At 38.1% G+C, this 24,643-nt stretch overlaps 2 protein-coding genes across 2 annotated transcripts in view; one reads left to right on the forward strand and one right to left on the reverse strand.

Moving 5' to 3' along the window:
• Positions 1-5,767, forward strand: part of LOC109037684 (glycosyltransferase 25 family member) — a 323,369-nt gene extending 317,602 nt beyond the window's left edge. The window contains exons 9-10 of the mRNA XM_019052461.2: positions 4,196-4,402; positions 5,165-5,767. Coding sequence (XP_018908006.2) covers positions 4,196-4,402; positions 5,165-5,333 — 376 coding nt within the window. The 3' untranslated portion in view covers positions 5,334-5,767. The remainder of the gene's footprint in view (positions 1-4,195; positions 4,403-5,164) is intronic.
• Positions 5,768-18,295: 12,528 nt separating this feature from the next.
• Mgat4a (alpha-1,3-mannosyl-glycoprotein 4-beta-N-acetylglucosaminyltransferase a) overlaps positions 18,296-24,643 on the reverse strand; it is a 181,802-nt gene continuing 175,454 nt past the window's right edge. The window contains exons 10-14 of the mRNA XM_019052463.2: positions 23,265-23,372; positions 22,544-22,737; positions 21,486-21,607; positions 20,224-20,339; positions 18,296-18,966 (exon numbers count right to left, since the gene is read on the reverse strand). Of these exons, the coding sequence (XP_018908008.1) occupies positions 18,940-18,966; positions 20,224-20,339; positions 21,486-21,607; positions 22,544-22,737; positions 23,265-23,372 (567 nt within the window). The 3' untranslated portion in view covers positions 18,296-18,939. The remainder of the gene's footprint in view (positions 18,967-20,223; positions 20,340-21,485; positions 21,608-22,543; positions 22,738-23,264; positions 23,373-24,643) is intronic.

A 24,643-nucleotide genomic window follows, 5' to 3' on the forward strand; every position in this document is an offset into this window, starting at 1 on the left:
CAACAAAGAGCCAAATTCACGATTTAGTTCGTCAGTTTTGGTGCCCGAGCAGTGAGGATGGTATAGAAACTTACCTACGTACGTAACATTTCTCAAAACTGCGCCTCCAGTGAGTCTGACTGCTCGCAATTGATTCTACGCCTCAAGCTACTATGTAGGATTCGGCACTAATCTCGAAAATTTTTTCTCGTCCAAAATCGAGAAAAATTGACGGGGTACCAATTACCATGGATTTTATCCTGACAAAGTGTTGATGAACCATAAAATTTAGAGGATCATTAACGTTTCACCTTTTAACCAACCAAAATAAGTAGAGAAACAACGTCAATCAACCATAAATATGCAGGCCTCAACCGCTCAACAAAGCGCCATCACCTGTAACGTGAGGATGCGACTTTCTCTAAGGCGCTGCATACAACTATTCGTACTCGATGGATGTGCGGTGTTGCATACGCATTCTAATTGGAGGCTTCTTAACTTCCGTTGCGTTCGCAACGCAACAGTGGCCCTTAGTCGGCTCCTGTTCGATCGATTTTCGTGAAACTCGGTATCGAGGATTATTTTTCAACGGGAAAACTCGAATTTTCGGTCAGATTTTCAAAATTTCAAAATTCCAATATGGCGGCCGTGGCCTAAAATGCTAAGTCGGCTCTGTTTGATCGATTTTCGTGAGACTCGGTATCCGGAGGTATTTTTTAATACGAATCTAATTGGGAGGCGTTTTAACTTCCGTTGCGTTCGCAACGCACCAGTGACCCTAAATGTGCGGAATTCTTTTTCCTGTACAAATGTTGTGATGACCATAAAAAATTTAGAGGATCATTAACGTTTCATCCTGTCAAACCAACACTAAAAATAAGTAGAGAAGCAACACGTCAGTCCAACCATAAATGATGCAGGCCCTAAACCGCGCACCAACGCGCCAGCCACTGTAAATCGTGAGGATGCGACATTTTCTAAGTCGCTGCAAACAACTATTCGTACTCGATGGATGTGCGTGTTGCATACGCATTTGATTGGAGGCGTTTTAACTTCCGTTGCGTTCGAAACGCAACAGTGACCCTAAATGTGCGGAAATTTTTCCTGACAAATGTTGATGAACCATAAAATTTAGAGAATCATTAACGCTTCACCTTTTACCAACCAAAATAAGTAGAGAAACAACGTCAATTAACCATAAATATGCAGGCTCAACCGCTCAACAAAGCGCCATCACTGTAACGTGAGGATGCGACTTTCTCTAAGGCGCTGCATACAACTATTCGTACGCGATGGATGTGCGTGGTTGCATACGCATTTAATTGGAGGCGTTTTAACTTCCGTTGCGTTCGCAACGCAACAGTGGCCCTTAGTCGGCTCCTGTTTGATCGATTTTCGTGAAACTCGGTATTCGAGGATATTTTTCAACGGAAAACTCGAATTTTCGGTCAGATTTTCAAAATTTCAAAATTCAAGATGGCGGCCGTGGCCTAAAATGCTAAGTCGGCTCCTGTTTGATCGATTTTCGTGAGACTCGGTATCCGAAGGTATTTTTCAACAGGAAACTCGAATTTTTGGTCAGATTTTCGAAATTTCAAAATCCAAGATGGTGGCCGTGGCTTAAAATGCTGAGTCGGCTCCTGTTTGATCGATTTTCGTGAGACTCGGTATCCGGAGGTATTTTTCAACGGGAAACTCGAATTTTTGGTCAGATTTTCAAAATTTCAAAATCCAAGATGGCGGCCGTGGCTTAAAATGCTGAGTCGGCTCCTGTTTGATCGATTTTCGTGAGACTCGGTATCCGGAGGTATTTTTCAACGGGAAACTCGAATTTTTGGTCAGATTTTCAAAATTTCAAAATCCAAGATGGCGGCCGTGGCTTAAAATGCTAAATCTGCTGATTGTGGATGAGGACAAAGATAACATATTCGCCACTTTTCACCATACTTCTTTAAAAAAAGTAAATTCGTTCTTTTAAAAGTTAATAGCTATGAGGGGCGGCTCGCGGAACGAGTCGCAAGTTCACCGCAAAGCGAGGAACTGGGGGTCCAGGGGCACTCCCCGGCTATGCGTTTGGACATGACCGGATTTACCTACTTGCTGCCCATTGGCCGCCTGTATTTTTCCGCCCTCTTCTCATTCGTTTTGATTCATTAATAAAAACCATCAAGTAAACGTGCCGGAGGGGGAGGGGTGCATAAGACGCGTTCACTCGTGTTGGACACATTTTTTGCGTAAGCCCTGTCAACACTACTAGCAAAAGTTCACGGAACTTCGCGCGAAAGTTCAGTTCCGTAAACCTACCTCTGTGGGGACACGGCCTTTTATTTTTAAGAAATGAACTAAAAAATTAAGAAAGAACAAATATAAATGTAGTTTAATAATTTTAACTTCCGCCGCCGTGCCGCGCTGACCACACGGTATTTGGCGCAATGCGTGAAGTATTCATGTAGTCTTGTAGGCACTATTTCACACCGCGCCGCGCCAACCGCTGTTGACCGTACTGTGTTCGACGCAATGCGTGAAGTATTCATGCAGTCTCGTAGGCGCTAATATGTGTTACATGCCGATCGCGCCGCGCCGAGGGCTCCTCTTTTTCATCTCAAGTCCTCGTCATCATTTCTCTCTAGGTAAGTCGCGCCGTTCCAGGCCAAATTGCGTGTTTGGTTTCTCTCTCAACTCAACTAATTAAAGGTGCGCAGTGTTTTGTATCACCGAAATACGACAAAATTAGAAATTAATGAACTCTCAGGAAATGAGAGATTTTGTCACCTTTTCTTATTTGTAATTTTTTTCTGAATCCGATTTTTCTGTACCTGCATTTAAAAAAAACTTGCAAAATTTGCCGACTCATAATTTTGCCGCCATGGGCCGCGGCCCATATGGCCACCCCCTTAATCCGGCCCAGACCATGGAGTAAAATTTCGGGGTTAAAATTTTAACGAAATTTCCCCGATCGGGCTGAAGCCTAGCTAGTCCCCTTGGAAATGAACGTGTTTCTATCAAATGGAATTGTGTGCATTAAGGCTTGAGCCCTGAGACCCATAAAATACATGCATAACAGGGCTCACGTCATAATGCTCATAGTTCTATTTGACAGAAATGCGTCCAAATGATGCGCTGAGTCCGATTATCCGGTCGGAAAAGCTCCATTGGTCCGCGCAATCGGCGCAGAACGCGCAGCCGGTGAACTTTTGCGAAACAGTCAAGAAGACTCATTTTTGACCGTTTCTTGGGTCAGGAAAATCCGGCGAGCCTCGGGCGCAATCGATTGTACGCCTCAAACTACGGAAAAATTGATCTTAATCTCGAATTTTTTTTTCTCTCGTCCAAAATTGAACAAAAGCGTCAGTGGCAACATGGAGTAAAATTTTGGGGTCAAAATCGAAAGTCCTCCGATCGGGTAGGGTCCCCTTACTTGGAAATGACCCGCTGAGTTCGATTTTCTGGTCTAAAATGGACTGCGTTTAGCAGAAAGGAACCAAGCCACATCTACTATTGCCAAATTTAACTGAGCAATTTAATTTTTTGCAAGAGAACGTTTCTGCGGATTGTTTTTTGAAAATGTGAAGGAATTTGCTTCGCACTATGCGGAAAATTCACTGAAATTTACACCAAAATCCGCACAAATGTTTCCATGTAAAAAATTAAATTGCCCAATTAAATTTGGTAATACCTGCTGTGGTTTGATTACTTTCTACTCAACGTGGTCTAAATGCTCCTCGAGCTCTGTGGTGCTCATGACTGGCGAATACTTATGCTGCCGTGCTAAGGAAGAACTCCGTATGAGCCATCAGGCGTTGTCAAATTTCCTTTGATAAAACACGAATTTCCTGGTAAACTTATGAATATTTTCCTTCCAGTTTTTCAGGTAACTTTTTTCGCAATTTCACCTGAAGATTCAGAAAATTTAATGGAAAAATATTCATAACATTCCTCAAAAATAAACATTTTATTGAAGGAAATTTGGCAACTCTCGGATGTTCATACGACGTTCTTCCTTAGCACGGCAGTATGGGTGTGAATCCTCGGAAAGGGTCAAAATGGTCAAAATCCCTCGTTGCTTGGCTCCGTCCTGTCGGAGGAAACTCTGTTGAGTCTCGGGACTAAGTGGGATTGATTTTGCGCCTCAAACTTCGAAGGGTTAAGCCCATTATGTGCGAATACACTTGTAAAATGTCGAATTTGTTTTCCCATGAACATCATTTATTTACAGGTACTTGGGCCGAAAGCGACTCTTGCAGAACGTAACAGAGGATCAGGTCATCGGATCAGAGTTTTTGCGGCACGTCTCCTACTCGTACTGGACGATAGGCTACCTTATAAGTCTCTCAGGTGCTCAGAAACTGCTGGCTGCCAAACCTTTGAATAACCTGCTACCAGTCGATGAATTCCTGCCCATCATGTACAATCAGCAGCCCCAGTAAGAACATGTTTTGCAGATTTTTTAAAATATTTTTGCTTATTGGATAAACTACCTGTGAGTTGTTTTTTCTTTTGCTGAGGTAGTAAAATTCTTGAAATCTTTGTCTTGATGCATCAAGTGTCAAAAAAAATTGCTGTTCACATTACAGAATTTTTTTATTTTTATTTTTGAAAACTAGCACTCACTAATGCATATTATATTGGTGGCCAAATTGCGAAATCTTCCGACCGTACTTCATTTGGATTGCATTTTGGATAAAGGAACCAGAAGTATTGCAATGATGCTAAGATTGTGCAAAATCATCTTTTGCAATAAAGTTTCTAAAATAATGAAAAAAATATGAAATTTACATGGTAATTTTGTCTATTTACAGTTTTCAGCAAGTAAAATAGAAATTGTTAATAGATAAACAGGTTTTCTTCCAAGACAAAAGAAGTTGCACAATCTTAGAAACATTGCAAAGCTCCTGGTTCCTTTTCGCAAAATGAAATCCATTTATTCTTTGGAAAATTAGTCTGAAAAAAAAAAAAAAAAATTGTGTCTTTTTGACATACAAAAGAAAATATTTTCCTCGGCTCTTGTATATCTGAATTTCTAGTTTTTTGAGTAGACAATACTGTCTAATTGAAACTGGTGAGCAAAGGAGTCGGATGCTTTTTGTATTTCTTATTTACACAAATAGATATCTAATAATATTTCAGATGGGATTTTTCAGTATGTATCTACTAACCGCTTTTTTTCTTTTAATGTTTTCCACAGAGAATCTTGGGCACAGTATTATCCAGAACGGAACTTACTAGCGTACGTGGCAGAACCCCTCTTGTTATATCCAGCTCTGTATGTTAACGAACCGGGATATGTCAGCGATACTGAAAATTCTACAACCATCAAAGTTACCCAAACGACTGAAAGGAGGGAAGAGCTGTAAAACTTCTTATTTCAACTTTGTTGCCTCTTCCTTGATGGAAAATGTTGCATCTGCTATCTTACTAATGGATTTTGAATTGATATCAATATTTCTGAGATAGTTGTTCTACTCTGACGCAATTAACCGGTGGTGATAAAAATATTTATCCAGGATCTGATTTATAATTTCTTGTACTCTAACTGACTGAAATTATTAACCATGTGCCATATCTTGTCTCTGATAAGTTACCTGTTTTATCCTCTTGTGCAGACACTGAAGCTGAATTCTGCCAGGGCCAAGAAAAATGGTAAACTTGTCTGAACTATGTAATTTACATAAAAATGATTGTAATTTTTTTTTACCTTCAAAATTGATTTCCTAAACAAGTTTGTGCTTCTAGTAATAGATGGCTCAATCACTTTGCATTGAAATTAAAGTATTTTTATAAAATCTCAGCATGTGTAGCATTCATTTTATCTCTATTAGTAGCTGAAGAGATTTTTGGAGTGTCTTTTATTCCTTGGCATGAAAGGTGCAGAGGCAGCAGATATGTTTAAATGGTAGAACCCACGCAGTTTAGCATTGAAAATAAATGCAAAAATCAAGAAGGGGGATCTTCTGATACAATCTAAAAGTGCGTAAACTTATTTGGCACGGACTCAGACGAGACAATTAGAACAATGATCCAAAAATTGAACACTTATCAAAGAGGATGTCATTTTTTTGTATTGATATCGTCATCATTATTGTATAAAAACGGTCAATTTTTTACAATTATTATCCCAGTACATGAGAGCTTATTTTACAAGTACCGAAAATGTTAAACTGAATGACAAAAATTTTCAGTTATTTACAGTCGACTTAAAAAAAATACAAATTTCAGATAAGTTCAGCACACTTGTACATGGACACAGAGACATAAATAACACAGAAACATCGAAAAATAATGTACCAATGGCTGAAGTGTAAAATCTTGTTTGAGAGTGAGTTAGATTGAAGAATTTTGATACATATCAAATAAGAGGCAAGGGGTGTTGATAAAGAAGAAGAATCATACTATTTTCACGTATGCCATTGATACATTGTCTCTCAACCAAAGGAGAAGGAGGTATACTGAAGCAGGTGGATTGAAATCAGTTATTGAGAAAAAAATTAATTATAATGTGTCATGCTAAAGCAAACCCCTCATCCTTTGGCACAATATATTTAGTCACTGAAATATTTTAGCGACTGCTATTTTATTACCACACCTCATAGAAACTTTTAATACTAATATTTAGGGTTAGTTAAATTCACAACAGGTAACATTTAGACTAGATAGAGAACTTAACAATAGACGATAAGAGAAAATAAAGAGGAAAATAACGTATAGAAAAAAGTGACAGCTTTTACACAGGGTTCAATGTAGGAAGGAAAAATATAGCAACAATTCACCTCCATTCAAATCAAAGATTCTGGGAAAGTATGAACGTATTACTTTTCCTTATCAAAAGTATAAGGATTTTTTTGATGAAACAAATAAATCGCGAAATTTTGATCGCTTAGGGGATTTGAGAGATAAGGAAATGTAAAGTGGTTTCTCATTTAAGACTAACTAGCAACAAAGTGGCGAAAAACGAAATTTTCTCTTTAGGAAGATCATGTGTAAAATTGAGAGCTGAGTCTTAAAAAAGTTTATCAATTACTTGCAAGAAATTTACAAAATGGAAGAAATAAGGAAAAGCTTACCATTGAATTTGCCTTTGGACGATAGAATGTTTATTCCTAACACCTTAATTGCATTAGTTTCCTTCTACTTAAATTCGGTCCATTTGTACAATAAGTTCAATAAATTAAGATTCACTGAAAGACGAATGAATCATCATCCACACATCATTTTCGTCTGCATCTAGGATGCGCAGACGAAAATATTATTCGGTAGGAGGTTTGAATACATATTCACAACCAAAGTCACAACCAAAAACCATATGCAATACCATGAAAAAACGATGAGTATTTTCGTATTAGTGAGAATTTAGATAAAAATAAACAGATATAAAGTAGCTCTTGATACAATTAAATGGTCTAACCACTCACATGTTAATTGAACTACATTTTGCAATTCAGGAACTACAATCTCTGGCTCAGGTTAAAAACAAAGTGTGTTCCATTACTTTCGAAGAAGGGCGCCTTTCAAAAATATTCATTTAACATAAAGCTGATTTGAAGCTTTAAGAAAGGGTCTTCGTACATTATGGCCTTTAATTCTGCATAGGAGCGTTGGATCAACATAAAAACATAACAGTGTGTTCCAAAAGAAGCACTGAAGCTATAACATTTTTAATCCAAACAAAGACCAATTTTACAATACACCGTTCTAGAGACAAACTCTTCAATTGTGGTGCCGACTTGCAAAATGTAATCAAATTGGGCTTTATTTAACTATACTAGATAAACAGCGAGTCAAATGGAGACAATCCTATTTAATTTCAAAAGTTACATCATGATAATTGATAATTAATTAGAATAAAATACTCAATAAATTAATTACCTTTGATGCAAAAAAGCACGGAAAAAAGGACACCACATGAAGACCTTGACTATGATGACTCCTATGATTTAAACGTGGGAAGATTATACAGTTGTCGCCCAAAAAGGGGAACAGTAAAAAATTTGACACAAAGCGAGAGAGGAAAAATAATTTGTACGTTTCAACTCATTTAAAAGAATAAATATTTATAAAACTTAACGAATTATCACAAACTAAAAAACTATCGTCGACTTTCACAATGTCTTTTTTCTTTTTCAAAAGGGAGAAACTAAATGCCTAAGGATACAAACTATTAAGTATGCAAGAAAAGTGATACTTACAGAAGTAAAAAAAAAAACGAACATTCATGAAAGAAAAATAAAAATACGACGTAAGTACACATGCCTTTTGTGAAGTAATCATTAGGGAACTTCATGTAAAAACTTTATTTTTTACACCACCTCCGAATGGACAACTGTTTGACATTGATCAAGTAAAGTTGGTTCCAAGTGTTTAAGGAATTAAAAAACCAGAACATGGGTAGCTACCATAATAGTGAATGGGAATCTATAGAATTCGGATGGACATCAGAAGACTATATGGCGAGATCTATGCTGTTAGAGAATTATGGAAATGGAAAATATGGAACTGTACAGCTCGGTTTAAAAACGATTTGAATAAGATTGTTATATTTAGAGATAAAAGGTTTGCCATTTAACCAAAATGCAGGAATATTTGTGAGGAATCAAGAAAAAATTAGTTTGATAAATCAGCATGTCCACTTAAATTATTTAAAGCAAAACTTTGCTGATCCTAAGATGCTTCACTAGTTGGAATATGTGTAATGTTGATAGCCTTATATTAGAAATAGGAGAACCAACATCCAGGGCTTGACTCATGAGATATGAGCATGCTTGCGCTATGCGCTCGACAGGGTCAATTCAGTCGCTTTGTCGCCTCCTCATTCGCACCTAGCATGTAGACTCTTACCAAAATATTATTTGTAAAAGTAAAATAAACTTTTCTTTCTAACTTTATATCTTCCATCTTCAACTTATGTTGATAAATCCGACAGGTTATACGGCCCAGTGCTATACAAAGCGGTTTTGTAAATCCAAGCATCAGAAATGAAGTGAACGAAAGAATAAAATGCAGTCGATAAAAGTTCGAGAATTGATATTCGGATGTCGCGGTTTCGAGAGTGCTGGCACTGCTACTATGTTGGTACTATTAAAAATCTAAATTATTGAATTTGTTTTTTCAGTGTCTCAAAGGATGTTCCTGTTCATGCCAAGGAAGCATCAACCTCTCTTTTAAATGCAGCTTCCACGCCAAAAGTCGAAGTGACGAAGGGTGATACCTCAACTCAGTCTTCCTCCCAGTCGTCGGTTCAACCCAAACAGTTGAAAAATGTGAATAGGTGTGTATTTTTTCTCTCCTCAACCTCTACGGTATGAAATTTTACTTGAACGTTTTAAACTTATTCATAAAAATATCTGTCCACGACTTAGTACTGCATTGTTGCCTCTTGGAAAATGTTCAATGTCGGCGTTATTCAGGGAATTTTCAGGAACCTGAAAATATCAGTTTAGAGTCAGGTAAATCATAGGAAATGTAAGAAAATTTTTCGGTACATAATTTTTCAGAAGTAAGCGTGAATACTAATTTATGCATCAATGCTTGGAACGTGCAAAAACTTCGCCATGAGGTTGAAAGTGTTCGATGAGTCGTGCGATAAATTAAATTGTATCCGCATACATAAAGTGTTTCTCTCTTAAGGAGAATAAATTAAATTGTATCCGCTAATGTATTAAGTGTTGCTTTTTTTCTCAGAAGAAGATTGCCTAAAAGAATAAGGAGGACAAAGAGCCGCCAAGAGATAAACTGCCGGAAAAAGGCCTACAGTTAGTGAAAGGTATTTATTGTTTCTTTCCATCCACCCCCTTTAGATTTTCACTACCAAGTAATTACTGTCTTAAATTTAAAAATTTGAAAGTGAATGCATCAGTTTCATGCTTACTGGTCAGAAACTCTTTTGAATGGCTTTTTTTTATTTTCTTTAGCTGTATATTTTCAGGGTTATTTTTGCGAAATAGAAGTAGTTTTTCCTTTTCTTTAAAGAACGGTGTACTCCCAGTCTGGACGTTGAGACGAGCTTCATACTTCTTCTTCTTTCGTAATCAAGGTGTAGGTATTGAGATTCATACGGTTTATATTAAAATTTTCCTGCGTTTTTTGGTTGATGTTTTTGCTTTCTAGGTTTTCATCCTGATCACTCTAAAATATTTTGAAATTTAATCATTCCTTTATCAAATTTCCGTTTAAAACAATCCCTTTTCGAACACAATGGCGCAACAACCAGACGTTAACATGCCTCTTCAAGGTTTTCTTATTGCTCTGCCTCCCATCAACGGGAGCCTCGAAGCTGGTATCGCGGTCGGAGTAGACCCAAATTTACCAGACGATATTAAGCTCCCGTTGTTGGTAGGCAGCAATCTACAAAGAGCCGTTTCCTTGGCTGGCGCATGGGCCAGGTCAAAGTTTGCCAATCTGCCACCTGCAGCCTTAGATCTAATGACTAGCGGCGCCATGACTTGTGTAATGTTCGGTCTTCTAAGGAAAGTTAACGGTCAATCAGACGGTGACTGGATGCCCATCCAAGCGCCTCCTGCAGAGGCTGAGGGATGGGATCCAGTCCCGGCTAGCACGTATACCGTGGAATCGTTGAGAAATGCGTTGACCGTTATAGTGGCCATCAAGGCCAATTATTGGTTGACCAACCACCACACGGGGCAAGGCGTCCCGAGTGGTTACGTGTTGAAGGTCCTGACACTCAAGTTCCCAGGCGCAGACATGGCATCTTTGACTACCGCGGCCCACACATTGGGGCACTGGGCTAGTACCTTACACTGCCTTAATGTAGCCCAAATACCTGGTGTCCGACCAGTCGAACCATACGAATATGCGAACGCGACAGGATTTGAGTTGGCCCCTGATGCCTTACTAAGGTTCACAGGCCTACCCGCGGGCACCCATCGAATGGGTGTCGCCGCAGAAGCCGCCTCTCGTATCATTAAGAGTGCATTGATCGCGATATGTCCGTCACCGCGGGATTTCATCGCCATCCCATCAATCATTGCCTCGATTCGCGCTTTTTTTTTTGTCGGTCTCCTGTGGTGTAGTGGTTGTAGCGCTGGCTCTACAATCAGGAGGTCCCGGGTTCGATTCCCGGCTAGGCGACCCGAGTTTGATGGTCTCAAACAACGGTTGCCTAGGGCTGGTACATGGTAGGGACGGAGGGGGGAGGGGCTCTAACTGGAAGCGCAAGGATTACCACTTGTGTGGTATTTGAAGTAGTAAAAAAAAAAAAAAAAAAAAAAAGAAAAAAAAATCAGAAACTGCATTGTTATTGGATTCCCGACCTACGCAAACCTGGTTCTTCCTGTAGAAATGTTCATGTTCTTTTACCGCGTACTTCCCTTCTCTTAAATTTCCCCAATTACTCATCTTGCAATCAATCTTGCATCTTGGACTTCCATGCTTTTCATTTCAAAGAGAGTATTTTGAAACCATAAAATTTTTAGATGTAAAGCGTTAGCTCAGGGTTTATTGAATGTATCTGCATACACATTATTTCAGTAATTTATATCTGAGTCCTCTCAAATTTGTTTTCAGAATTGTTTATGAAACGCGCCGTGGAAGAGGGCTATGACATCAACTCTTCCGACTACAAAACCAGGGCTAATAAAGTGCACTCATATATCGGGAAAAAAATTTCTACGCTCATCAGAAGCTCGAAGAAGAAGCAGAATACTTGAGCGAGCACCCTAACGTGATATGATTATTTTTCATTTTTATTTTTCATTTTCATTTTTATTTTCCCTTTTCGTTTTCATTTTTTTATTCTGTAAGACTGAGTATGTAGATAGTTGAGTTTTAAGTTTGTTCGTTTAAAATTTTTGTTCCTGTTTTTTCTAACTAAACCATTAAAGTATTTCTTGATCTCAGAAGCTGATGCTCATCATTTCGTTATCATGCCCTCTTATACTAATTTCCTCTGTAATTTTTACAGGTAGAATGTTAGAGCTATTATGATCGTATTAGCGGAAGAAGATCGCTATGATAAACCTGAAAAAGAGATAGCAGTATCATTTGCACCATCTGGAAATCGGAAATTTCATCCAAAACGCAACAAGAATCAAAATTCTAAAAATAGTTTAACACTTTCTTATAATTGCCAGAAAGAAGGAAATCATATCGCGGCAAATTGTCCTGAACCGAAACGAGAGAGAACGAACGGAAAGAAGATGTGGTGCTCTGTTTGCAGGATGTCAAATCATACGAATGCGATGTATATTAAACTTCATCCAAGGGCGATAAAGGTGATGGTAAATCCAAAGAAAAAGTTCACTTCATGGTAGCTGATGATGATAACGAAGTTGAAGATTATTGGGTTGTTGACTCAGGATCAGGCTCACATATCACTAATAATGACAAGATTTTGACACATTTACGCTCCTGGATCCCTGCTCATGGAGGGAGATTGTTGATCGACTATAAATGGGGCGGCGTAGCCCCTTAGACACCACTTTCATCAGACCAGTCAATCAAAGAGACCAACTCTATTCATAGGTTAGTATTATACTCTGGGTTTAGCCCTATAAGCGCCCATTTTTTTTCGTCAATTAATCGTGTAAATCGATTTTGAATGGCAAAATCGATTTGAACGAAGAAAACCGATTTAAGCCAAGTTTCCACAACGAAACTTCTTTCAGCGCACAAAGCTGGAGAATCAGATTGCAGAGGAAGATTTTTGCCGACGATTCGAATTAACCGCAAGATCGCACTTCCGCACTTCTAACGCATTGTTGTCAGTAGTTGCAGTATTCTCTGAATGCAGGATTTGAGGGAGTCTCTACGACACACAGACTGGGAGCAAAATTCAGGTACCGACTGATGTTATTTCTTGTTTAAAACCAATGGAGGAAGCAGCGCAAAATTTGTGTGGTGAAAAATTTGTTAGCACTAGTCTTGTGATTCCTTTAATTAGATGTCTTCAAAAAGACATAAGCAATCGTCAACCAGATACAGACTCTGAAAAGCTGGTAAAAACTACCTTGCTGCAAGAGATTGCGAGGGAAGATGGCATCGAAAAACACTTAGGATTGATGATTGCAACGCTCCTTGATCCCTGATTCAAGAGATTACAGCTGAAAGTTCACTTCATATTTCCAAGGCTTTCACCAAAATTAATGGGGAAATAAAAATTTTGGAACAGCTACACAAAAAAAGGCAGCAAGCAGCTAACAAAAAAAGACAATAATCATGTGCGCAAAGTGCTCTGGTCTTTGGCAACATCATACTACTTTGTTGAAACAAACAGGTCAAACTGAAGGTGAGATGTTAGGTGGTTTGTACCACGAACTGAAGTTGTACCTGCAAGAGCCAGTGTGGCCGCGCGGCACATGCATGAGCACATCATCTCAATGATGCGCGTGGCGAGTCGATGCGCCCGCGTGGAGCAGTTTCAACTTCGGCCACTGGTTACGGTTCAATCGCTCGGTTCCCTATCGCAAAGTTGTGCAATATCAACCTGGTGGGGAGTCGGTGACCACCTATAAATAGAAGCTGGGGCAAAGGCCGCCGGGCAACCAGTGCAAAAGTAAAAATTGTAGAGACAATTTGTACCTCGGCTTGGACCCATATCAGTTTACGGCTCAGAACTGTACCCAAACACGGCCTGGACCCATACCATATCACTGCCTGGACCCTTACCATATCACGGCCTGGACCCGTACCATATCACGGCATAGACCCGTAGGAAAGACACAGCCTACACCCGTCTATGCAACTTAGATATAGAACCTGTATACGTGTAAAATTCTTACAATACAATCTCACACGTGTCCGTTAGCCATCATCTCCATTATTACCCAAATAGCACTTCCTCACACCAGTATGCGCAGGACCAAGAGTTAGGCCCATTAAATTTTGGAATGATAGAGAAACTGTGTTTCCGTCCTTGGCTAAAATTGCTATCTCACCATTACAGCAACATCTGTACCGTCTGAGAGGCTGTTTCCAACATGTGGAGACATTTTGAGTGATGACCAAAATCGAATTGATCCATACCGACTTTCTAAGCTTAGTTTCCTTCATTCTGTAACTTTAAAGCAATAGTAGGTACACATAGATGACATACGAGTAGAATACAAATGTACATATATTTCATTTTTGGTTCGTTTACTTAATTCTTGTCTCTTTATGATGTATTCATGTGATAAAATGAATTTCCCTACTTACTTTTTTGTTGTTTTTAAATGAGACTTTATTAGGTTGTACTTTTTGATATATTATATTAATTAGAGACTTTGACTGTCAAATGTTAACCGATGTAAAACTTTAAATGTTCTATTTGATGTGTTATTTTCCTTTGAGTCAAGTAGGTGTCTATGTAACCATAATAATTTTTCTCATTAATTTTCGTTCTCTATTGATTAATTATATGTTGAGAACTACCTCTTCTCGATAATTTGACACTAAAAGTAATTATTTTCAACACGAATGTGTAAGAAGTAGATATTATTTTTCTTGTGGTTTTGTTTTCTATTTCTATTTTTTACTTTTTTATTCTATTATTGATTATACTCGTAAATATTATTTCAAGTAACCTTAACACCGCTGGGGGTCAGTCTTCTTCTGAAGATGAAGAGGAGCCCGTGCTCCAACATGTCACCTCCTCGCAAGCCCTTGGCGCCGTGGACGTTCTGCGCAATTTCTCCTCTGAACACGGGGACGTTGAGTTTCAACGAGCCCTATACATCATAGAGGAGAAAACACAATTGATTGCCCTGCAGGCAAAAAAGCAAGCCGCTATTACTGACTTTTTTTCAAAAGCATAATCTGTACATTTTTTGCAAACAGTTTTATGGTGTAATAATGACCGCACAATTTTTCCAAATTTTTGAATTTGTTACACATTGATTAAAAATCGCCTTTACTTGAAAGTATGTACATAATTAATAAAGATCGTGAATACCTCCATTGTGTTATATGGGTGATAAATGGGACCGGGCGATTCTACCGACTAAAACGGGTTACCGGCTTATCCGGGAACCGAGTTATTGAGGTTTCACTGTACCTCTCTGCAAAGATTCTGAACTTTTTTATTGTTTACTTTACGATTTTTATTTTTTCTTTACTCTCACTTAAATTAAATATTCAAAGAATTACATATCTTTGAGTGCATATGACAGCGAGGCAGTCTTCAATCCATCCCATTATCTAAAGTAACAGAATCTTGCACACCGCCACCGCAACCCAACGACTGGAGAAAATACCGTGTAATTGTGAAAAGAGAAGACATTGGTAAGTGGGGAATACCTACTCAATATTACATTTTTTTTATTATTAGTTCCTTCTACCTATTTGAATTTCCTGCCAGGTACTTTTTATCATGCTTTAACTCTTTGTCGAACCTAACAAAATTTACCTTAAAACGGGCATAAAATGTGTTTTTACAACCGGAAAGTGCATGGACCCGGTTAGGGGCCACACATTTTGGGACGCCTCCATTCAAGACCCAAGCAACGCAAAACATTTCACGGTCCTATACGAGGCCCCGTCACTCCGCTTCAACGATTCAACAGCACCGGAACCAATTTCCTATCGAGTCAGTGAAAAAAACGTGGCATTCAGCCTTAATGCAGCAAAGAAAACCAGAATATGTCACCATGACGCATACCACACAGAACATGCACGATTCTGCATTCTATCTGAGTCAGACTATAGTTTTCCATTTACCAAGACCTCTCAAAACATTACAGCAGATTTGTTGATGTATTTTAATGTAAAATTTGTGTATTTGGAGAAGCACATGAAAACTTCACTCAACTCGGTATATCAAACCTTAAAAACGGTAACATTTCAACTTGAAGAAAAAAATTACAGCACCAATTGGCTTTAGCCGTCAATCACAGCGAAGAATTTGCAAGGATGCAAGGAGACGGCCCCAGATACATGACCATGACCAAGGGAGAAGTGGCGTACCTCACCCAATGCCAGGCAGCGCCTGTCGTATTAGGATGGGCACAGCACCACTATAATGAGATTCCAGTATGACACAACGATAAAAGCATGTTTTTGACCCCGCTAACACGAATCCTAACGGCTAAAGGGAGCGAAGTAGACTGCTTGACTCACACGCCAGTAAAACATGAGATAAACGGGGTTTGGGTGGGTTTCAACACAAAAATTACAGAGACAAAAGCACCAACACAGTTACCATCCCGATTAGAATTTGCATGGAGTTACAAGAGCCCAAAAAATTTCATTTAGGGAATTAACACAGCAGAAGACATAAAAGCCTACCAAAGGCGGATGACCTATCCCCTTGAAAGCACTGCCATACAAAATGCTCTAACTTGAGAAGCCCTGGGATACCCTATACGAACAGAGTCCAGAATTAATTTTGTGAATTTCCTCTTGGAAAACGCAATAGAAACATTAGTGGAAAGAGCAGCAAAACGAGGATGAAGCCTATTTTATGAATTTGGGACCTTGCGCCAGGACTCATTGGCATAATCTTTGTTTTTAAAACAATAAACATTGTCTTGGACTCGCTACTCTTCGGAAAACTCTTGTACTCGATGTTCGGCTTCTCATACAAAATCCTAGCTTGTGGATGCAATTTGCTAGCCAATTACCTAATGCATGCCCATCACTCGAAAAATAGAGAATGTACGGCACCGAACGGCAACACCCTATAAACGCCTGGGCTTTGCCCTATTTCACTAATAAAGCACTTTATATTTTTAACCAGTGTTGCCTCAGTATCACAGCCCGTTGCAGAAAGACTAGTTTTCCACAGTAGCTAAGTATCCACTATCCACAATTAATGAACTTTGTGAACCCTTCTTGTGAAAATTCTAATTTGTACATCCCCTTCAATTACGTGCCTCTTGAAAATAAAATACTAAACTTGAGCTCTCATTTTGGTTAAATTGCAACCTAGCAAATAACAATCAATAGCTTGATGACAGTTCCATCATGAGTATTTTGAGAATAAATATTAATTTGAGTTATTTTGAGGTTGTATAGTACCTACTTTTCAAAAAGTATACTATAAAGAAAGCATAAGATATACATTTTTCTCTATCAAATTTTTAACAGGAAAACCACTGTCACTCCTTCCAGCAATAAAAGTTCAAGCTAAGACTAAGTGTTAAATTACAGGCATAAATGGAAAGAGACCCCTTTTCTTCATACCTTGTCTCATGAGCCCTGGCTGATTTCAGCAGGTAAAAAATAGAGCGGTAATTTCATTTTTTAGCGAGGGACTATAGCTTAGATGAAATTCGTAGACTAAAACATTTGAAACCTCAGGTGGAGCACAAAACTTACGCTAAGAAAATACTTGAAAGGTTTGCACTGTAAAAAAAAAGTCGCATTAAACACAAGAGGTCAGGATTTGTAAGTACTTAAAGAGAAGATACACTTAATTACATTATTCCAATGGCCAATTTTGATCAGGTTGTTTGCTTACTTCACATGAAATGTAAACAGGGAGAGAAACAGTACTACCATCATAGTTATTATTGCATACTTGGAACGATGTTTTACTTGGCGAAAGAGACGGAAAATGGTGACCCAGGTTCCTTTGCATAAAGCTACTACTTAGCCGACCAAATCACAGATTTTGAGTTCCTAGTTTAGTTTATTGTATGGTAAAAGTACTTTTCCGAGTCAATAGTGTGAGTAAAACAGTGTGAGTCTCCCAATATTGATATTGTTGCATCAATGGAGATGCTTGAAAAATACATGAGATATTTTACCGAAGAAAAAAATCTGGCTTCCAAGATGCTATGGTGATTGTCAGAAAATTGACCAATGAACTGCAAGTGGAACCCATATTTAAAGTCAAAATAACTTAACACAGTCAGATGGGAGACTCCATTTTGAAAACTTCCTTACCGAAAAATCTCTCGAGACAATCTTCCAAAACACCATGTGGCGGCGCGGCACTCGCATACATACTCTCAATGATGCGCGTGGCGTGCTGACGCGCCCGCTCGAAGCAATTCCAACTTCGGCCGCTAGTTGCAGTTCGATCGCTCGGTTCCCTATCGCAAAGCTGGGCAAACCAGCCTGGTGGGGAGTCGGCGATCGACTATAAATAGTGGCCGGGGCATAGGCCGGGCACCAGTATTGATCCAGATTTGAAGAAGACCCACAGTCGTAGTCATCGGCCAGACCCGTAAATATCAGGGCTGAGACCCGTACCATCTTGACTCAGACCCGTATCTCCATCACGTCCTGGACGCGTTCACAAACACAGCTCAGACCCGTATCCCCCCTCCCCACGGCCTAGACCCGTGTCACCTTATAGCCCACTCTTAAAGCTTAGAACTGTGTTTATAAATATAAGTGTGAAACTCACCGCAAGTGAAATATTGAATAAAAATGTAAATATGTGTCAATGCAGCCCTTGCAATTCATCATCATCAAAAACCCAAAAACCACCCCCCTCACAATGGTGGAGGCAAGCGAAAACGTCAGTTCGATTAACACCCAACTGAAGAAGTTGATTAAGCGTCACAAAAAAAATTTGAAGTTGATTTTTTTAACCCTCTCATTGACATACTATTATTCAGTGCAATTTTGATGATGAATATTTTGATCCTGTTGCCAAAACAATATTTTTGGGGGAGAATGTCGGATGCTGAGACCTCTTGTTTTCTAAGACCCAAACTTTAAAGTTATTTCAGTTTTCAGTCTCCAACAATTTTTAAAATTTTTGGTGAAGTAAGCAAACAACTGAAAGAAATGGAACTATCATCACTTCAGGATGACAATATTTCACCGATGAAGAAGCTGGAGTGGGGTCCTCACATAAAACATTCACTACCCTGTTAACCTCTTGCAAAATGTTGAGACGATATAAGTAACACGTAAGTAGAACAGACGATGAAAATGAACCTGGAGGTACAGAAAACAGAGGGAAAACAGGAACTATGTACAAAAGCAGAGGTTGAGTTTGGATGAATGGAAGTGATGCCAAATTTTATCACAGCCGAGTTTGATCGTTTGACCACACAAGAGGACTGACTAGTATAAGTGTCATCTATTGTCTGTTTCAATGAGAATCTGGAATGAAAATGCACAAACAAATTGAGTAAAATTTAAAAAAAAAAAAAAAAAAAAAAAAAAAACATGATACAAGAGAGCTAAGCCAATACAGGCAAACAATTAATGCTGATGGCTGAAGGACATAGAAAATTCAATAAGATACTTGTCCATGCCATCAAAAAAGCAGCCAAAGAGGTGAAATGTTAAGGGTTTCAATCATAGCAGTCTGTTTTGCTCGGTATGATTCCATTGTTTGATTATTCAGGTTATGCTTTCTCACTTCTCTTTCTAGGGAAACTTAGTTGCTGGCAACACAAAAACCTGTTTGCAGCCTGATTGTTGAAATTTTGTGTTTGTTCGGACGACATAGATGACATATGTTAAAAGGCGGAGCGTGATTGGTCGGCTATGTCTTAACGCTGCTTTGTCATGCCTATGTCGGGTTTAACTCACAACAAGCTAACGGCACCTCTTTAGTTTCCGACAGTATGTCGTCCATTCCACTTGACAAAGCACAACAAAGCAGCAATTAGACATAGCCGACCAATCACACTTTGCCTTTCAACCTATGTCATCTATGTCGGCCTGACAAACACAAAATTTCAACAATCAGGCTGCAGCAGAGGCAAAAAATTGGAAACAGCGTATCGAAAGCTACACAAACTGGGCGCTAAGGAGTGAATTTCAGGATTTTTGATGAACCAGTCAAGATTATAGTGTGTAATTTCACTTGCAAGTAACAGATCAACTGCAGTTGTCTCGAGAAAGAAGTCTAGGAAACGATGGTAAAACCTCCGGGGGATGAGTAGAGAAAATTCTCTCTGTAAAACAAATCAATGGTGAAACTCCCAAAACTATGCTTCTCATTTGTCGTGTTTTAAAATCTCCTCGCCTATTTCATTTTTTTACAGGCGAACGAATCATCATCATTTCTTGAAGTTTTCACAGAATTTTCTTCACATATAGAGGAGATATTCCGGCAATTTTAAAAATTGCCGATGAGTAGTTTTTCATTTGAAAATTAAAGTGTGATAGGAAATCTGCATTGTCGCAAACCTTACATGGTTTGAGAGTTCACTGTAAAAATGCTGTCGATCCCAAATAATTGCTTTGTCTTCTTTATAGATTTGAATTTGATGGAATATGAATCAAGAATCCACTTAAAAGAGCAGGGATTTATAAAGAGTCATTTTTTTGCTATTGATATGATAATTGAAAAGTTTTAAATAAAAACATCTGAAGGAGAAGAGGGTAAAATAAAAATAAATATATCACCTCACTAAGAATGACCCAATGATCGCTCTCTGAATGAACAGTTAGTCTCAGTTCATCCACTGGTCCCACTTCTAGAGGTACTGTGCCCTCCGCTATTCCTTTATTATTGAATTTGCCTGAAATTTAGTCGAAAAAACAGGAATTAATACTTGAAGAGAAAGTACGAAAACACTTTTAAAAAAAAAGAAAACCAGAGATTAGGCATGTCACTCATTTTCAGGGAGTGCGAACAAAATTTCTATCCGATCTCGTTGGAGTTGGAGTTGTTAACTTTTGGCATCTTCAAAAAACAAAAAAAAAGCATTAGTCACCTTAAAAAACTTGAGTAGAGTTCGGCTTGATCAGGAGTCACTGCTAATTTTTCAATAATTTTTACCAGTTCTTCCTGATTATTACATTCATCCTGGGCATCAAATGCATATGAAAACAGGAGGATATCACAGGCAGTAGGCATTTGAGCCTCACTGAATCTGTTACGCTCATCAAAAACTTATTTTTCAATCCGTAATGAAGAATCAAACTCAAAAAGAGTTTCTATTGCAAACTGACATCATTTTGAACTGGATTTAAAATATGAAAGAAATTAGATTTTAAAAATTCAACTGTAGGTATAACTGACATTTCACGGCTTAAAAATCACTCCATTGCTCAGCATTGAATGATCTAACTTGAAATAAGAAAGTGTATCAGTGAGACTGCTGCTGGTTACATTTGTAAAAAAAATTAGTGGAATTTATGCTACTGATAAGAACAAGAAAGGCCATTTTTACTGGCACATGCATAAAAATTGCAACCGACTTAGTTGGACTACATTCACAACGTTGAGGAATGAGGAGAGAGAGCAAGATCACTATTCAAGTACGGATGTGGCATACTGAACTCGCAAAAAAAGAGAGAAGAGCCATAATTCTACCTGCTCACATTCCACCTGCAGTTTCCTCAAAGCCCGAAAATGCAGTCTCAAAATTATTGCTTTTTCTTGTTTGATCTTGGTGTCAACTTTCTCAGCGTTACACTGTCCATTTGATGTAAAGCAAGACTTTAGGTGCTGATAATTGCAAACCAGGCAAAATGGTCTCATTTGAGAAGTTTGGCAATCAATAGAAAGCCTAAGCACCAGTGGCACTTGTGATACTTTGGCCGCAAGATGACGATAAATCAATAGTTTTCATAAATGTTGAGAATGTTCAAAACAGTTTAAACCAAAGAAATTGAACCTAATACCCAACATGTGTTTTGATATAATCAAAAATAACACTTACCTATAACTATTGAGGTATTTGATGGATTTGTTGAGATAGATGACTTGACTGGAAAAATTTCAACAGTCGTGTTAGAGAGCAAGTCAGAGGGGTGCTCTGCATTTCCACTCCGAAGTAAATACCTAAATAACAAAAAATAGACAGATTGTTCGTAAAGGTTGCATCAAAAGCATTTTACTTACTTTTCCTTTGGCAAATGAACTGGTAAAACTGAGAAAATAGTGTTTTTAAGTGACATTAACATGAAAAGAAGAAATAAACGGACCACTAAGCAAGGCAATAAAGTAAGTATTGCAGTATAATTTTCTAAACAAGATTTAATGCAGAAGTTGTTGAACATATTAACTTTAACGAACATTACAACTTCTTTGAATAAGACTACTTCTAAAATCAACTCATAAGTGGAACTTAAACTGTCGCAGTTTACATTATAAACAGGAAATTCAAACTTCCCGCTCGTAAAACCACAGTCAACGCAAGCCAAATCGAGCAGTGAAATCAACACAGGTTGATTGTACATTAGGCAAATAACTAGAGCTTGGCATCTCACATGTTTACTTCTTATCCGAATGCAAGATTGGTACCTTTAATCTTGTCAAAACAATTAGTGCACGGGTAAATTCCCCCAATCTTTGAATGTGCTGTTTTTAATTTGACTCAAGTAAACTCGGGTTTTCCTTGAGCAGGAAGCCGAAAATAACGTAGAACTAAAATATTATTATCCAACTTACAAGTTGAATTTGGAAAATTTCAATGTCCCCATCGCATACTATGTAACGTTTTGGAAGGGAAACCTACATTGAGGTGCTTCATTCAGCTTTGTTGTTAATGATATTAGGTTGCTGGCATGTACTTATTGATTGCCAATTGGAGCCAAAGCTGGATTGGACCATTCTGTGAGATATATAATCGAAAATGTTTTAAAGGACTAAGAAAGTCATAATGTTGGACGGTTCTTTTTCGTTCTTTTTTTTTTTTTTTTTTTTTTTTTTTTTTTTTTTTTTTTTTTTCCCTCTAATAATAGGCAAAATAAGTTGAGTTTTCGAATCAGAGGTTACCTTTTAAGTCTGATGGGTACTTTGAACTTGAACATGAAGACATCATTAGGCTGAGGAGTCAATCCCCAGAAAAATGATTCACCTAGGTAAGCTTTCTGCAGAGTATGAATTTTGTAAGCTTTGACTGTCGTGTAGCATTCTGCACTGGGGTTTGAATGAGATTTGTATAGTTGTAGCTTTCCAAACCTTTTATCCTGATGGAAGAGAAAAGAAAAAAAGTGATGAATTTACAGTGCAGTGGCTAAGGATGATAGAAACTGAAAATCAAGTTTTTGTAGGTCTTGTCCCCACAGGATGTTATGCAGCGATTTGTGACAAAGAAAAGTCGCACCAGGTTGCGACAAATATCGACAGACTCAATTTTAGTCGCAGTACCCAGTTCGGTCATTGTGAAGCTCAAAGATCAACTGAGAGAGAAAGAAGAGGGGAAAAATAATTTTATTTTTTTTAAATAATATTTCATAAGACTCCTCATACAGTTTATCAAGATTTTTGGGGACTTCTGTATCAACAAAAATGAAATTGACACCAACGATACGATTTTGCAAAGCAATTATACAATTGCTTTTTGCTTAGATACTTCCATTTATCAACATAGGAACTTTTCTTGATGAAAGACACAATGTTTTACTTAATTAAAACAATTGACATTTGAGGTGTAAAATATTCCCTTATTCAAGATCAGCTCACATGGTGACGAAGTAAACAAAAAATACTATACCTTCAGTGTCTGAATTTTCCCTTTCAAAGATGATGTGGTCCCTATGTGCTGGAAAAGTGATGGCTCGTACTGTACCCAGATTTTGGCCTTCCTCTTCTTGCACTTTTTCTGAAAAGGACAAAGAAAGGATATTTAAGGTACTACCAAATTACTTTTTTGACTAGAGATATATCAATTGGACGCGGGCAAAAAATCATTTATTATATCTCCAGATGCATTTTAAAACTTCAAAACTTACTACAAATCTAATAAACTAACTAGGTATTTGCTGCTATTTAAACATTTTTGGTAGAGCAGTGCCGTATGCTAAAATGATTAGAAAAGGAAGAAAAATCTTGGTACTATACATTTTTTATTGCAAGTTATTTAATTACACGCTCAGAATGGTTACATGCTGTCGCGGATAGGGAATAAGTTTGTGTAAAGGCGGACTGAAAACGCCTCAATTTTCTATACGTGGCGGAAGTTGGGAGAGCAGAATAAAAATACGTGTTGTAGGGTGACGCAGGACTCGCGTATATTGTTGGAATCGTTACAAAGATGATGGATACAATTAAACTGACTTTAGGGAGCACTTCGGAAGGCTGTGCTGATGGTCAAAACCTAAGTGACGAGACCCCGCTTCTGAAAAGTGGAGCTTAGTCCCGAAAGAGCCTTATCATTCAATCCATCTCGTGACGCTGGTAATAAAAAATATAATAAAGATAGATGCGTTCGACTGATCACAGCAACGAGTAAGTGAAGCTTGCTCGATGCTGGGTTTTAAAAATTCATAGAGAGAGACCGAAAATACGGGGAAAGGGAGATAGAGAACCTCTATGAATAAATGCGTTGCAGTATATGCGACACATGCTGAAGGCCTTTCCGGCCACTGTGATTTGTATGCTGATTTGTTTCATCTGCCAATTATATAGTTAAAATTTCTTTTACTTTTGCTTGCTAATTTGTTTGATACCAGCATGTAGTTTTTCTATACTATTTGTTTTATTGCTCTGAGGATGGCCCTGAAAGGCCGAAAGCCTTCAACATGTAACCATTCTAGGCATGTAAGTAAATAACTTGCAATAAAAAAATGTTTAGTACCAAGATTCTTCTTACTTGCTGCTATTTTGATAGTAAAATGTATAATTTGATGATCAGGGAAATTCAAATGATGAATATAACTTTTTCTCTCAGATTTTGACTGGCGGCTAGATGCAACAAACCAGGTTTGAAAAAACCTGAAAAAAACAGCTTGAAGAGGTCCTTGTAACAAAAACATTGTCTCTTAGCTTATTTACTACAACAGCTACTACCATTTGGACTATATTTTACAACAAGGAACCACTAAATAATTCTGGCTCATTTATAAAAGTGCCTACTTACATTGGGAAACTGTT

This window comes from Bemisia tabaci, chromosome 10 (assembly GCF_918797505.1).
Source record: "Bemisia tabaci chromosome 10, PGI_BMITA_v3".
In the NCBI taxonomy this organism is placed as follows: Eukaryota; Metazoa; Arthropoda; class Insecta; order Hemiptera; family Aleyrodidae; genus Bemisia; species Bemisia tabaci.